Source organism: Fukomys damarensis, unplaced genomic scaffold (assembly GCF_012274545.1).
Source record: "Fukomys damarensis isolate Sample0158 unplaced genomic scaffold, DMR_v1.0_HiC HiC_scaffold_19, whole genome shotgun sequence".
Classification (NCBI taxonomy): domain Eukaryota; kingdom Metazoa; phylum Chordata; class Mammalia; order Rodentia; family Bathyergidae; genus Fukomys; species Fukomys damarensis.
Genome location: NW_022900931.1, coordinates 56,090,496 through 56,106,248, shown reverse-complemented (window position 1 = coordinate 56,106,248; position 15,753 = coordinate 56,090,496). Strand labels below are relative to the sequence as shown.

Below are 15,753 nucleotides of genomic sequence, written 5' to 3'. Positions count from 1 at the left end.
CAAAAAAAAAAAAAAAAAAAAAAAAAAAAAAAAGATTTCAAGTACTGCGACTGGGGATGTAGCTCAGTGGCACTGTGCCTGCCTGGCAAGCACAAGGTCCTGAGTTAAATTCCTTGCACAGGGGTAGGGCAGGGGTGCGGGGTGGGGTGGGACTTCAAGTTCCACCCTCACCCATCGCCATCCCCTACCTCTGTGTGCCACCCACCCACCGTTTGTGTATCATCCACCCACCATCACGCGCACCCCCAAACCACCCACCCGCAACCTGTACGTCGTGCACCACCCATGCACCCTCCCACCCACCTACAACCCCTGTACCACCCCACCTGCTGTGGAGGTGCAGCTCCCCGCCATCCACTCCCTCACACCTGACATGGAAGACACTCCCCATGCAGCGTCTGAACCCCACCTCGATTCTCCCACCCGTATCCCCCAGTTAAACGCATCCTGAGCTAGGGTCAAGGCCACATGTTTCATCATGGTTCACTTTTCCCAGAGCCCAGCACTCTTCAGTCACCCTGGACCATGACCTCTTATGGGCACATTGTCTTTGCTGCAGCATTCTAGGTTATGGGACTCTTCAGGGACACATCTGTCGGCCAGCAGCTGTGTTCTGCTAGGATGAGTAGACCTTGGTCTGAAGCTCGACCCTAGTCCCACCTCCTCCTATCCCCTTTCCCTCTGTTTTGGTGCCAAGGACAAGATTAGTTTTAGGAGGAGTATATGTTCCCAGACTTCTGGCCAGAGCCAGCTGGGCTCTACCCAGATCTGTGGTGGAGGCAATCCTTGAAGTGGATTTCAACTCCTCTGAGCCCTAACCCTGGTCTGCAGGGATCTCCCACACGCCCTCAACCCCGCTAATCATCTAAGATGCCAGACAAGAGGTCACCTATCTGCAGCCTGTCCCCATTCTTCCAGGGAACTCAGCCTTGCGGAGCCATCCTAGCCTGGCTTATCTTGACGTCTCTCACTTGGGGATGCCCCAGGGAATATTGGCCAAAAGCTGCAAATGACATTCCCAGGGTGTTCAGCAGCACATGCAGCCCTCAGAGCTCAGAACAGTGCCTTCCTATCAATTTCTAGCTTCTTCAACCAGGGATCCTTCCCCAAAGCCTCAAGCATTCAAAGCTTTCTGATGCCTCTGTTGAAGTTCCCTACTGCCTGACACTATCTCTGTCCTGTGTTCACCCTGCCTGCCACACATGCTGTTACCCAGCAGCCCCTCATTTTGCAATCAACTCTCAAGCAAACCGAAAACATGCTAGTCACTGTTGTAAGCATCCCCTTTGTGATTTATTGCCATCATCACAATATTTTGTTTGGAGCTGTAAACCTCTGGACATAAATCAAGTCATTAGAAGGAGTGATGTTTAATCCTGCAGAAGATGCCTCGGTGGGCTGAGCAGCTCTCACCGTGTTCGCAAATCATTAATTCTAGAGAGGACGGCCCCACCCACACAGTGGTGGGTGGCTCTGCACCTCCACTGCACTCAGGTGTGGAAGGCCAAAACATGAGCCAGGCTGCTTTTGTTTCCTGGAATAGCACATTTCACAACTGCAATGAGGGGCCCAAAACACCTGCCTGGTGATCTAGACTGGAGTTTTAATTCCTCTAGAAATGCAGGCAGTGGCGGGAGTGGCCACCTCCCTGCCTGTGATCTCTTGCTTCATCCTGAGAGCAACCTGCTCTGGTTGGATTTCAAGGGAAGCAGGAAAACAGCTCAGAACATCTTTAACTCTTATTTCATGATGGCCCCAGTCATCTCTGGGAAACTGTTACACAATGAGCATATTCTATTTGCAAAGCCAGCCAGGTCTAATTTCCGGGGCTTTGCTGCAGATGTGCAGATAGATAGGCTAAGAAGAGAACTGCTGAGCCTTGAAAGGAATATTCAGGGACCTCTGACAGTGTCTTCCAGGACCCAGAAGCCCACCTGCCCCCTCCAGGCAAACTCTCATCAAGTTCTTACAGACAATGCCTCTCTAGATTGAGGAGACATCCCCAAAATATTGGAGAGGAAAGAAGACTTTGGCACGGTCTAAGTATACATGACAAGTGTGAAAATTTTGGATGACATTTCCAATGTTTGGTTCTTCTTAATGTTCTTGTGTTCAGAGCTAATGAGGGTGGCATTATTCCGTGATATTAATGTGTTTCGAGGTTGTTGGAAGTCACTTGGCTGGGTTGTGTGGTTTGTGTCTGTACAGCCTCCAAAGCCGGGATGTGTGGCCCAGAACTGGATAACAAACACTGTCTTAGTTATTTTTCTTGTTGGTGAGACAAAATATCTGGCACTCAAAGTTAAAGGAGAAAAGGCTTATTTGATTCGCAGTTGGTAGAGGTTTCAGTTCATAGTTGGCTGGCTCCAAGGCTGGATGGCATAGCAGAGAGCCACCAAAAGGGAGAAAGAGTTCATGGCAGGCACAAGGCAGCAAGCAGCAACCAACAAGTGACAGGAGACAAGCAGCTTTTTCCAGGCTACCCACCCTTAGGGCAAGTAGCACTCACACCCAAGGTGGGACAGCCTCAATCCTAGCACTGCACCATGATCACTATCAGCATCACATCCTTAGTCCCAGCATCACACACTCTAGATCCAGCCACCACTGAAAACTGCTATCCACGACCGCATGAGTCTTTGGAGGGACATCTAGATACAAGCCATAACAGACACTAATTGCACCCAAACTCTGTACTTTTGCCAGCTGAGAGTTCTTCCCACAGGTGTTTCTCAAGCCTGTATCTCAGGTTCAGTGTGACCCAGGGTTGGTCTTTGCCCATATTGGCTTCTCCATTCCCCCCAGACCTCCCTCTGTGAAGGGTACTGGTGAAGTATTTTGGAGGGGTCTCCCAGATATTTCCCACCCTCAACCCTCACATTCTTGAGTCACCAGGGCCTCCTGCTTGGGGATTCTACACAATCTACCCTCCCCTTGTTCTGGTCTATGCTCCTAAGTTCAGGCCTCACGACCCCTCACTCACATCTTGATGTCATCATCTCTGTCCATTTTCCTGCCACCATCAGCTGTCTCTGGGGGGCCTCCAGAAGATCCTTTGAACCTGCAGCCCTTGGGGGCCCCTCAGTCCTCCTCCCTTACCTCAGCCAGGTAGTCTGCACTCCAGACCTGCTCACCTCTCCTGGATCTGCTGCTACTGTGGGTCTGAATGAGTGTGTGATGTAGGTGTGGAGGATGGCTATGGATGCTCCCCAGAATGGTCTTGGGTCCACTGTGGTAAGTCCATTTGCTTGGCCTAGTGGGGTTTGCTGCTGGATGGAAGAGTTCTGCTTACAGGGAGCTGTACTGGGCAGAGCAAGGGCTGGTCATTAAGAAAGGAGATGTGGACTCTTGATCAGGTGGCCAGGGACGAAGGTATCCCTACAGCCAGCCATGCCAAGCCCTTGGCAATATCTGTCCTTAAAGGTCTTACCTCTCAGAGAAGCCAGCCAAATCCTCAGTCAGAAGCTCCCTAAGCCTCTCTTCCCACCCTGTACCTGGACCTGACTCAAGTTCAAGACCCTGCCCTGCGAGATTCCTCTCTTCTCTCAAATATGGAGTGTTCCATACCCTTGGCAGAGAATAGCTGGACTGTCTCCCTCGCCATGCCTGCAATCCCCCTGTGGTCCTCTGGGCAGCTTTTGGCCTTGCCTTTGCAATCTGTGCATTGCCAAAGATGCTGGGGTTTTTCGGGGGGAGCATACCACATGACCCCTGAAATGCATTGCCTCTCAGTGCTCTCCAAATGCTGGAGAGTACACTGGAGACTGAAAGGAGCTCAGCTGCCCATTCACCATGCTTGAATCAGGACTGAGAGGGCAGGGGTGCTATCTAGACTCGAGGACCCCTCTGAAGAGGGGCTGCACTGACCACCATGCGTGGTCATCTGAGGAACTCTGCCAAGGGTCACAGCATCCACCCCTGAGCCCCTGAGCCATCCTTTTCAGCCTGCAGGAGCCTCAGGGTCCCCAAGGGGGTCTGGAGTGCTGCTCTCAGGACAGAGCAGCCTGCAGGGCAGAGGGAGGAGGGGGCACTTCAAAGAAAAAGCACCCGCTAAGAAGGATTTACTTTTGTGGTTCTTCAGGGTGTCACAGACAATCGCCATGACAAGTCTGACAGCCACAGGCCAGCTCAGTAATTGACGCTGCTGCTGGAACCACACATCCAGAGGCCAGCTAGAGCTGGACAGATCATTATCTTTCACTCAGGCCACCACAGTAATGAGGCTGCCCCACTGGCTGCCTCCGATGGCCTGACTCTGGTCCAGTGAAGGATGTGCTGCACATGTCTGTCCCTGGAGCGCCTGACTCGGGGCCGGGCCAGTTGCTGTGGTTGGCACTTTTCTGGCAAATGGCTCCTCTGTGGAGCCCCCTTGTTCTCAGGCTCCAGCATGACTCAGTTATCTCTTGATAATCCCATGGAAAGAATTCAGCATTATTTAGGGCAGATTAGGCCGCTTCCTACAGAGCTGGCTGGAGCTCTCCCCCAAACACTTGACCCACTCTGGGAACTGTGCTGAGAGGGAGTGGCTCCTCAGGGACCCCAGAGGAAGGAAGACTCAGGCCCAGGCCCACTTCCTCAGCCCTGCCTTCCAAGCCCCGCTTTCCCTCTGAGATGTGCTGGTCCCAAGCCCTCCTGGCCCCAAAGAGCCGTGGGTTGCCAGATGTGCTGTTCCCAGCTCCTCTGACCTTGTTCCTCTTCCTGCATGCCCTTGGAACGTGTACACATGGGAGACCCACTGCCACCCCAAACTCCAGACCAACCTCTCCCCCTGCTCAGGAAATGGCAGCATCCACCAGCTAGCTGCTCAAGCCAAAAACCAGTGTTTTCAGTCAGCTCCCAGCAGCCCCAAGTCCTGAGGTGATACCACCGACAAGGGCCTGTTGCTGACCGTGCTGGTGACTCCTGAAATACCCTTCACATCTCCTCACTCCTTCTCATTACCGTCCAGCCCTCGGACAGCCCCTGCTTGGGCAATGGCAGCACCTCCTGACCTACCTGGCTGCTCTGACTTTGCTCTTTCATCGCACCGTGGTCTTTACATTCACAGTAACTCCACAGCTCCAAGCACTTCCAGGCTTCCCTGGGCCTTAGATGATGAAGTGCAGAGAGCAATGATGGCAAGCCGGTTAGAGCTTTCAGTGACACAGCCCCCTGCACCGGGCGTGCTGTAGGTTCGCCACCCCTAGTCTAGAGCCCTTGCTGGAACCATTTGCTTTCTCGTCCCTGCCCTGTGGGACGGCATGGCTGTGAGGCCACGGTGGGCTCTGGGTCGTGGGCCAGCTGGCTACCAGCACATTGCATAGGGGACCGAGATGGGAAGTGCCAGGGTTACACGGTGTTCCTGCAGGTGTGAAGTTTGCTCTTGCCCTGCAGCAACATTCCCTAGTTCCTGCTGATCCTTCCAGGCCTGTCTCTGTTGAATACTGGATGGAAGGGCTGGGGACTTAGCTCAGTGGTTCTGCTGCCTGCCTCACAAGCACAAGGTCTTGAGTTTGATCCCCGGTACACCTGGATGGAAAGATAAGACGTGGTCTTCTCTAAGTCATGTGCTGTGGACTCACCAAGACCACATGGGGGTGTGAACATGTGCATGCTCCCCACAGCATGCCCACCTCATACAGCAGAGACCACGCACCTGTGCAGCACAGACCTGCACTGTGGCTCGGCCCCGTGACGTGTGGTGTATCAGACCCTAAGACGTACGGACTCAATCCCACCAACACTCACACGTGCAAGTTGTAGTGCAGCGCACAGCCCGTGTGCTGGGGCCACACACACCAAACATGGTGGGCGTCACTGCAGGCTCTGAAGGACAAGTGCTTTGAAACAGGAGCTGAGGACCCCTCCCTGAGACAAGCGAGGCTTGTGGCAGGAGGAAAGCCCTGGACTCCCCTCTTCTGCGAGTGATGGGCAGGTGGGTGGGTGTGGGGCAGGCGGGACAGCTGCTGCGCTTGCAGACCAGGCTGACCGGCTGGCTGACAGGCAGCTCAGATGCTCGGCTCTTTGACAGCTCCAAGGGAATTCACAGCTGAGGCTGGGCTGACAGGGAAGTACTGCGTTGAATCGTGGATCCTAATCACAGAAGCGAAGGAATGGAATCACTAAACAAAACAAGTAGCGGTCAGAGTCGTCAGGGGCCCATCAGCCCGAGACAGAATGACTTCGCTCCCTCACTGGCCTGCCTCAGAGTCTGCACCTGAGGCAAGAACCGGGTTCAGGAACGCTCCTGTGAGGGGAAGCGCGATGAGAGCCCCTGGAACTGGCATTTTCTGTCCAGAAGGCTCACAGTGTGCCCAGCACGGTGCCCCACCTCATATGCACATTTGTGAACTTGAAGATGAGCAGGTCTAACACACCTCACAGAGGGGGAAATAAACACAGTGAGGCTGAGGAACAAGTCTGAGCTCACCCAGGAGTGTGCCCTCTTTCTCTCTCTTCTTTCTTAATATTCTGATCCTTCGTTAAAAGCTTTGAGGCCAAGGCTCAAGGTTTACGGGCAAAGGGCCGCTGTACAGACCCAGACGTTACGTCCTGTCCCGCCTCCCCAGGGTCCACGCACTGAGCACAGAACCACCTTTAGGGTCCAAGAGCCACTGACACCTGGGTCTGGGGCAGCCCCACTGCCTGGAACTCCATTTCCAAGGGCCCCTGCTGCACCTACATCCAGGGCATCAGGGTGGCACAACCGTGACTGAGCTGTGTCCAGGCTGTGCCCTGGGAACTCAGCAGAGAAATTAATAAGCTGAATTTGTCTGTGAACACAAGTGAGTATTTAAGACCTTTTAGTGAGGCTTCTTCTATCCAAATTCTTCGCCTGGAGCCCAGGCTGCCCTCTCATTGCTGAGTGTGTTGATCTTCGGTTTTGCATCTAATCTGCATACATTAACATTCTGCCTGGATGAAGGTAGCACTGCACTATGAGGCAGTCAGAGGCCCAGGAGACACTTTGCCCCTCACCTTGGGGGTCGGTGCTGTTGGGAAAGAGCCAGAGGAGGGGGCCCCACGGTGAGTCCGCATCCCAGGAGCAGGCCCTGGCCTGACGTGCTTCAGATGGCAGCAAGAGGCAGCGAGCAGCGGTGTTCAAGGTCAAGGGACACCAGGGTTTCATGACCACCCAGCCAGGGCTGGGGAGAGGCAGATTCCTCAGCTCAGGCTGCTTCTCTCTCTTCTCTCGGCCAACCAGGCTGGCACTTACTACCCTGCCTTGCAGGCCCTTCTCAGGCTGTGAGGTGCTGAGTTGGAGGAGCTCCTATTGGAAGCTGTTGGCCACGGCTAGAAACCTGACCTGAGTTGCTGTGAGAAGCCCAGCATCCCTTTCACCTCAGTCTGGATGGCATCGGCCTTGCCGTAGCATTTACTGAGCTCCTGCCATGTGCCAGACTAACACAGATAAACAAGACATGGTCCTTGCCCTAAGGACACTGAGCTCCAGTGATAATACTTCACTGGTGACCCAACCCAGTAAGCTGTTCCTGCCCCCTGAACTCTGAAACCCCTGAAATCGCATCACCCCCTCTTCTGGGTTGAATTGTGCCACAACAGTGCTGAAATCTCAATTCCCAGTAGCCTTGGTTATGACTTTACAAGGCCTTTGTTTATATTTCCAAGTGACAGGAGGTCACTAGGTGACTATTTCTGTGTGACGCGTGTGCTCATAAGAGAAGGGGCATGCACAGGAGCGATGACAGCCATGTGAAGAAGAGGTGGGAATTAAACGTATGTTACCATAATCCAGGGCACACCTGGGGCCTCCCGGAGCTAGAATGGGCAGGAGGATCCACTCTTGGAGGCTTCAGAGGCAGCGTGGTTTATAGACTGATTTCTAGGCTTCAGAACTAGATTGTGCCAGAATACATGTTGGTTATTTTAAGCTGCCCAATTTGTGAAACTTTGTTGTAGTCACCACAGTAAAGAAAGATACCTCCCATGATGGTTACCTGTATGTACCCTCTGGCTAGGCCCTGGGACCCAGTGGTTTGAGCGAACACCATCCTAGATGTTGTTGATAAGGTATCTTTAAATGTGATTAGCATGTAAATTGGTAGACAATGAAGATACCAGCTAACCCTCCATGCTTTGGTGGGCCTTACCCAAACAGTTGAAGGCCTTAAAAGACTGAGGTTCCGAGATGAAGAAGGAATTCTGTCTCTAAACTGCCTTTGGACTTGAGCTACAATATCAATTCTCTGGTTCTCCAGTCTGCAGGCCTAACCTACAGATTTTAGTCTGCCAACTATTCTATGAGCCAGTGCCTTAAAATCTCTCCTCTTGCTGGGTAAGGTGGCACCTGCCTATAATCCCAGCATTCCGTAGGCTGAGGCAGGAGGATTTGCAGGCCAGCCTGGGCTATGTAGTTCAAGGCCAGGCTGAACTGCACAGTGAGACCTTCCCTCTCCTGTCTTTCCTCCCCTCCCTTTTCCCACTCCCTCACTCACTGCCTTCTGTTGGCTGTGGCTTTTCTGCAGCACCCTAATGAATACATTTCTCATTCAGATCCCTTCCATATTTCCTGTGCATGGGGGTCTGGCCATGCCCTCAGGGCTTGTGCCCTAAGCCCAGTGGGCAGCGTGTCCTCCCGGCTGCTTTTCTGCTCGCCTTGCTTTGTGAGGCTGCATGCTCTGGCCATTGTGCGGGGCTGCCTGGTGACTCAGCCTTCCTCAGGGGCTGAGGCTTGGATTGAGGCTCTTGCACACATTGAGGGAGAACTAGACTGCAGCCAGGGCCTGGCTTTCAGTGTCTGCTCTGACCTGGGCCAGCCTGAGCCAAGGGAAGCAAGCAAAGCCCTTTACGTGGACGTGAGAAGGACAGTGCACATGTGATGTATCTGGCCACATTGGCTCAGCCACCTGAAGATCCAGGACATGGAAAAATGGCCAAGGAAACAGCCTGATCAGGAAACTTCAGGAGACTGAAGATGCAGCAGTCAAGCTCTACATAGGCAGGCACTTGGAGCTGGCAGCCCCCACAGCCTCTCCCGGCCCTGCAGTTCCTCCAATACCTGCCCCTCTGTGGGTTTGATGCCCTGCTACGCCTTGCAGATAGCTCTGTCTCTGCCAGGCCGTAGCATGCAGAGCAACAGGACCTCTCGCTTCTGCCCATCGGGGCCTGGGACTGGGATTGCAGCAGTCAGAGCAGCTGTCACCCCCCCCCGCCTCAGCCCCCTGGGGCCTGGGAGGTAAAGCATGCATGAGTCGGTGAGGTGCTTTTTCATCCCTGTTGTATTCCTACACACCCATCCGAAAGCCTTGATCAGAACTGCCACCCCCAAGGGCCGGGGATTTAGCTCAGAGGTTCTGGTGAGTGCTTCGCAAGTGCAAGGACCTGAGTTCAATCCCCGGTACAAAAAAAAAAAACAAAAACTGTCACCCCTAGTGGGGTCTGAGCATTGGGCACTGGGGGTTTGTGTGGAACCCAGTGGCCTCCCTATGTCTCTGGAGAGGAGGAGGCAAGGGATCCTTCTCCTCAGTAGCCCAGTGGAGAAGCGCCCTCTCTCCCTTCCTCAGACCTGGGCTGCACGCACTGCTTATTAAGAAACTGGCCTTGCACAGCATCGTTAGCCTTCACCTCCCCTTGGGGGTAACCAGGAAGCTTCAAACGCCAAGAGAAAAAGCCTTCAGCCAATGAAGAGCTCAGAGCACACAGCACAGTGGCAGTCCCCATAACTCACGCCTTGTTTATTCTCACCAGCGCTCACTCTTATCGTGTTGTCTGTGTTCCAGCCACCCTACGAATGTCATCTGTCCAGAAAGAGAAAGCGGTTGTTTATTTCTTCCCGTGCAGGGTGGGGGGTGGTGGATCTCTTTTGCAGATTTTTGACGTCGTATTGAGAGGAGGAGACAGACGATCCAGACACCGAGAAGGCAGCGAGTGTTGACTGACCTTGGGGCCCCCCTGTCCCTGGGCGAGGTGACGGGTGGGGAGCAGAGTATTGCATGGAGAGGAGGCTGGGAGTTGCGGCTTGTGTTGCTCAGCAAGCTCTCTGTTTTGATCTAAATTTTGTGTTTATTTAGGGGCTTGGGAAACGTTGGTGCTGATTGTATTGAGGCAAAAACCACCACCCCTATTTTCCTCAGCCCAGGTTCTGGTCCTCCTGGGTGCAGCAGAGGCAGGGCCTTCCCCCAGCCCTTCCCAGGGCTCTCCGGGGCGCTGTCCAGGGTCCTGACGACGCCGCGCGCGCCACCCCCACCTCCTGCTCGGGCGCGTGCAGACACCAACCTCTGCACACCCAGGGTTCCTGAGAGGCCTTTGTTTCAGCCATTATCTGAGCAAGACATAGAAGGAAAAAAAACAGCTTTTCCTGAGAAAAAGTGGGGGGGGGCGCTGAATCTTTGGCAGAGGAGAAAGTCCTTTTCATTTCAAGTTTCTGTTTTTATTCGAAAGGCTCTGTGGGGACAGGATTCATCTTTGCCTAAATGATCTGCCATAGTTTAAAGGTTGGGGACATGGAGCTCCCCATATGATCTGTCCTAGCTATCTGTTACTTCCTACAAGATGCTTTTTCAGAGGGGCCGGTGACAGCAAGGTTGGCTTTATGGGGAGATGTGGCCAGGAAGTCAGAGAACTCACCCCTGCCTGGAACATTCCATCCAGCCTATGCCAAGGGCTCCTTTAAACTGGCTAGCTTCAGAGGGGAAACTTCTTTAGATCCAGAGTCCGGAAGTCCAGGAGACAGCACCCTTCTGTCTGTCCACAGTGATTAAATAGAGCAGGACCCAGTGCCACAGGGGCTGCGACTTTGGTGAGAACGTCTTTGTCCCACTTCCCAGACTGGCAGGACACCTTTGGAAGTGGCTCCTCAGCTCCACTCTTGGCCAGATCTAGTATGACTCATTTGCTCCAGAAAAGGAATACAAATAAGCACCATCACACGGTGACAGGTTGACAGGAGTGACAAGCAGAGTAAATTCCTGTATCTGAGTCTGAGGAGGAGAGGTGATTTAGCAGAGCCAGCTGCCATCACCAGGAGAAAATAATTAAGGAATCCCGGTGGTGTAGAGGGAAACTGAGCGGCTGCAGCGGCTCCCTTCTGGTGAGGAGATCTGTCATCACTGGCTGCAGGAGAAAACCCCGCATGGCAGACAAGTGAGCTCTGGAAGCTCATGCTGGAGGTGTCTGCAGGACAAGGGGGATGGAAGGGACGGAGGGCAGCTGGTGAGGAAGGAAATGGGCTATGGGGCTGAGGGGCCACCGTCTAAAAGGACCCTGTTAGAGCAGCACCTGCTGCTCACCCTGGCACCACATGAAGCTTCCCTTCAGTCTCTGGAAGGCACTAAAAGGCCTGTTCCAAGCTTTTCAGCACACACACATACACACGCCACAGGAATGCCCAGAAAGGAAGGCGCACAGGGCTTTGCCCAGAGAAGGGCACACCTCCCAGCCCAAAGGAATCCACAGAAGAAAGAGGTAGCATGGTAATGCACATCTGTAATCCCAGCTTTCTGGGAGGCTGAAACAGGAGGACCACAAGTTTGAGCCCAGTGTGGACAACTCAGTGACATATTGAGACCCTTTTGTGAATGAATGAATGAATGAGAGAATGAATAAAGGTTGGCGATGTGGTTTGGTGCAAAGGCTCTAGGCTCAATCCCCACTACAGGGTGGGGGAAATTCAGGCAGCATGTCCAAGTTCCACCTTTGTTTCCATCTCTCAGGATTTAAAGAAGTTCACAGAAAGCTCAGGGAATATAAACTTTGTCCTCCCTGCTTGCTTGCTAACAACTGAATTCGATGCACAGGCACAACCTCAGATTGACCAGCACAGGGTCGAAGCCATGGCACTCTGTGAAACTGGACCCTGTGGAGGAATCGAGGAGGCTCGGGTCAGGGAAGGCCTGGTGTCCCTAGCCAGCTGGGCTCCAGCCGCTGGACCTCAGCCCAGTACACAGACAGGGACATGCTGGCCATCAGAATGGCCCCCTCCATGCCCTGGGCAGCAGCCAGGACTCAGTCAGGTGCAGCTGGGCACCATGCCCCTCTCTGCTGCCTGGAGGTTCTAGCTCCTTTAAGGGGTGGCTGCTTCTGATTGTGACTGTGGCTTTCGGCAGTGCTCAGAGCACAAATGTCCATTCACGTGGCACAAGAGCAGAAAGAGCCCCTGCTGCCCCAGTGGGCCAGGCAGGCGGTGAGCAAAGAGGCCCAGGCTACTGCATACACTCTACCAAGGGAAGATTCCTGCCCACCCCAACAAACCAGAGTGGGAAGCAGTGTCCTCTCTCTAACCACATGGTCACCTCAGGAGCTTGAGTGCAAATGCGTCTTGTTCCAAGTGCAGAGAATCTGCATCCACTAGAAGCAGGGCATGGCTGACGGCATGTGGAGAAAGGATGGACAGAGCCTTCAGAAGGGTCCGTTCTCTGTGACTTAGTGGCAGGATGGGGTGCGGTGAGGATGGTCTGAGGACTCTGACTTTCCCACGGGGCAGGAATGTAGGTACACCTGGACAGGGCACCTGCCCACAGCTGCCAAGCCATACCAGGTGTGAGATGAGAAGTTAGCACCAGCTGGGAGCCAGTGGAGCTGCAACCTCATTTTCCACAGGATAAGGGAACAAAGGGTCCCAAATTGCCCTTTCCTGGAGCCTAATCCAAGCTCCCTGCGCCCGGGGTGTCCACAGGGAAAGGGCCTGTGAGCAGGTCCCTGAGAGCCACATGGCACTTCCGCTACTAATCTTGCTCTGTTTGCTTTTTAGGAATAAAGTTCAACATCAGGCCACAGCAGCCCCACAAGGTAAGTTCTGAGAATCAGATAAATCTCAGCACACACAGCCTAGAGACAGGGAGGGCAGGGAAGAAAATTTGACTCCATTCTTAAAAAGAAAAATGTGTCCGGTCCTTTCCAGGAGCCTTGGGAACAAAGCCCAGGGCTTTGTATCCATGAATTTCCCCTTCCTGTTAGATGGCTCCTTTGGATCGTGCTAATAGACACAGTAAATCTGAGCCAGCCTCCTTCGGGCCACCGGCTCGCCCCGCCCACCCTGGCAGGTTCCTGTGAGGAGCGCGCCATCTTGTGGCTGAAATAGCATTTCCACCTTGAGTCCCACTCTGGTGGCCAGACTATAGCCGACGAATGTAAGCCGGACCAAGACTCAGACTAGGGGGCCACACCTGCAGGATCAGCCTTTTCCCTCGTCCCAGGAAGAATTCAGGCTGCAGAGGGGGCAGAAACCCTAATCCTGGCGACAGTCTGACTGTCAGACCCTCTGTGCCCAGCTGTCCTGTCCACCTTGGTGACCATCTCCCTTCTTGTCCCAGGACCTCCAACCAGATGGTTCCCAGGATGGCGTCGTGAAGGTACCCACAGATAGAGTCACACGGGATTTGTCCAGCCGGGCCCCGAGGGACCTCAAACTGCACGTGCCTGACCAGCCTCGATTCCATCCAAAGACTGGGACCCGTTTACGACTCCGTCAGCGACGGCGGCGGCTGCTCATCAAAAAGATGCCCTCTGCAGTGGCCGTCGTGGCCAACGGCTCGTCCGAGACCTTTGTCCCCCCACCCCAGACCCAGGACAGCCACTGGGACAGCCTGCAGCAGAGTCAGCAGGAGCGCAAGCGGGTGATGCGGGAGGCCTGTGGAGGACCGCCACCGCGTGCTCTACTGCGAGGTGCCCAAGGCGGGCTGCTCCAACTGGAAGCGGGTGCTCATGGTGCTGGCCGGGCTGGCGTCGTCCACGGCGGACATACAGCACAACACGGTCCACTACGGCAGCGCCCTCAAGCGGCTGGACACCTTCGACCGCCAGGGCATCCTGCACCGCCTGGGCACCTACACCAAGATGCTCTTCGTGCGCGAGCCCTTCGAGAGGCTGGTCTCGGCTTTCCGTGACAAGTTCGAGCACCCGAACAGCTACTACCACCCCGTCTTTGGTAAGGCCATCCTGGCCCGGTACCGGGCGAACGCCTCGCGGGAGGCGCTGCGGACGGGCTCCGGCGTGCGCTTCCCCGAGTTCGTCCAGTACCTGCTGGACGTGCACCGGCCCGTGGGCATGGACATCCCCCGGGCACGGCAGCCTCGTGCGCTTCCCCGAGTTCGTCCAGTACCTGCTGGACGTGCACCGGCCCGTGGGCATGGACATCCACTGGGACCACGTCAGCCGGCTGTGCAGCCCCTGCCTCATCGACTATGACTTTGTGGGCAAGTTCGAGAGCGTGGAGGACGACGCCAACTTCTTCCTGAGCCTCATCCGAGCGCCGCGCAACCTGACCTTCCCGCGATTCAAGGACCGGCACTCACAGGAGGCGCGTACGACCTCGAGGATCACCCACCAGTACTTCGCGCAGCTCTCGGCCCTGCAGCGGCAACGCACCTACGACTTCTACTACATGGACTACCTGATGTTCAACTACTCCAAGCCCTTCGCAGACCTGTACTGAGCGAGGGGCGGGGCTTGCTGGGGAGGACGCCCCGCCCCACCCCGCCCCGCGCGCCTGCGCAGGACCATCTTTCCCGCTAGTGCTGCAGCCCAGAGCCGTAGCTGGCTCTGGGAGGGGAACAGGGACCTTGGATGGGGACCCCGGCCTTGTCCCATACCCACTTCCTCATTCCTTGGCCGAGGGAGGTATGAGGACTCCGTTGCCCCGGGAGCTCGGCTAAGAGCTGCGATGACCAGGGAAGCCTGAGGCCCCAGGGACAAGGGCCCCAGCTGTCAGGGAGGTCGTGCAGTCCCTTAGCCTTTGCCTTGTACAAACCACGCGGTTTGCAGTTTTTCTATGACGTTGGGGAGGTTCTGAATAAAGCACTTGGTTTTCGGAGCAGCAGTGTCTATTGTGGGGTGTGGTGGGAACTTGCGGACCTTGTCCCAGGCTTTCTGGACATTCTGCCTCTCCGGACAGCCTGGGCCAGGCACCTGCAGGCTCTGAGAGGGGAAGCCCAGGGCAGGAGCACGCTGTATGGGAGGAGGTCCTGTCCACACGGAGCCCCCTGGCGTCCCTTCTTGTCACTGCACCTTTGCAGCGTGCCCCCTGAGCTCTCAGCAAGCTGCGGGCCGGCACTCGCACGGGTCTCAGGGCAGGCGCTCTGGGCTGGGGAGTGAGGCTGAACCCCTGAACTAAGCAGGGCTTTGGCCTAGAGTTGTTATCTCACCTTGACTGCCAGCCAAGACCACCTCAGGGCTGCGGGACTGGCCATTCCCCTTGAACAGCTCTGGGGCGGGGAAAGAGAAGTAGAGGAAACTCCTCCTCCAGGCGCGCAGACCTTCACGCCGGAAATGGCTCTGAGTTTATCGAAAGCCACTGTGATACTGAAAGGTCCGAGAAAGTGTCTGTTGGAATTTAGGGTATGGGCGTGACCATGGCAGTGTGTGGATTTTTGTCTGAAACCCCAGGAAAGTTTTGTCTGACTCTGAGGCTCTTTCTGCCTGGGTCTGCTAGGAGTATCTGCCCAGCTTCTCCATCTTTCTGGGGGTCCTTGTGGGGTCCTCCGGAGCGTATGCTCATTCTGCTCACACTGGCCTGGGGAGATGCTTCCTGGTGCTAGAAAGGAGACCACGGTATTGCCGGAAACAGCCAGGTTCACAATTCTGCCCCATCCCCAGCTCTGGAACCTGATACAGGTGGGGCAGGGCCTGAGGGACTCGGCACTCACAGAATGCAGAAAGGCAGATGCCCAGCGCTCAGAAAGCCACGAGACTGACCTGTGAAGGGCCAGGCGCCATGAGAAAGGTGCCGGGAGGGGTCCGGCTGATGGTGACCCAGAAACAGCTGCCCCTGAGATCTGGCCCTCACAGAGTGAAACTGAATTCATGGTGCAGCAGAAG

At 55.0% G+C, this 15,753-nt stretch overlaps 1 protein-coding gene across 1 annotated transcript in view; it reads left to right on the top strand.

The window, feature by feature from the left end:
* The window catches only part of Chst8 (carbohydrate sulfotransferase 8), a 71,156-nt gene extending 56,412 nt beyond the window's left edge, over window positions 1–14,744 (top strand). The window contains 4 exon segments of the mRNA XM_033765980.1: window positions 12,689–12,726; window positions 13,251–13,570; window positions 13,572–13,989; window positions 14,072–14,744. Coding sequence (XP_033621871.1) covers window positions 12,689–12,726; window positions 13,251–13,570; window positions 13,572–13,989; window positions 14,072–14,371 — 1,076 coding nt within the window. The 3' untranslated portion in view covers window positions 14,372–14,744.
* The last annotated feature ends 1,009 nt before the right edge of the window (window positions 14,745–15,753 follow it).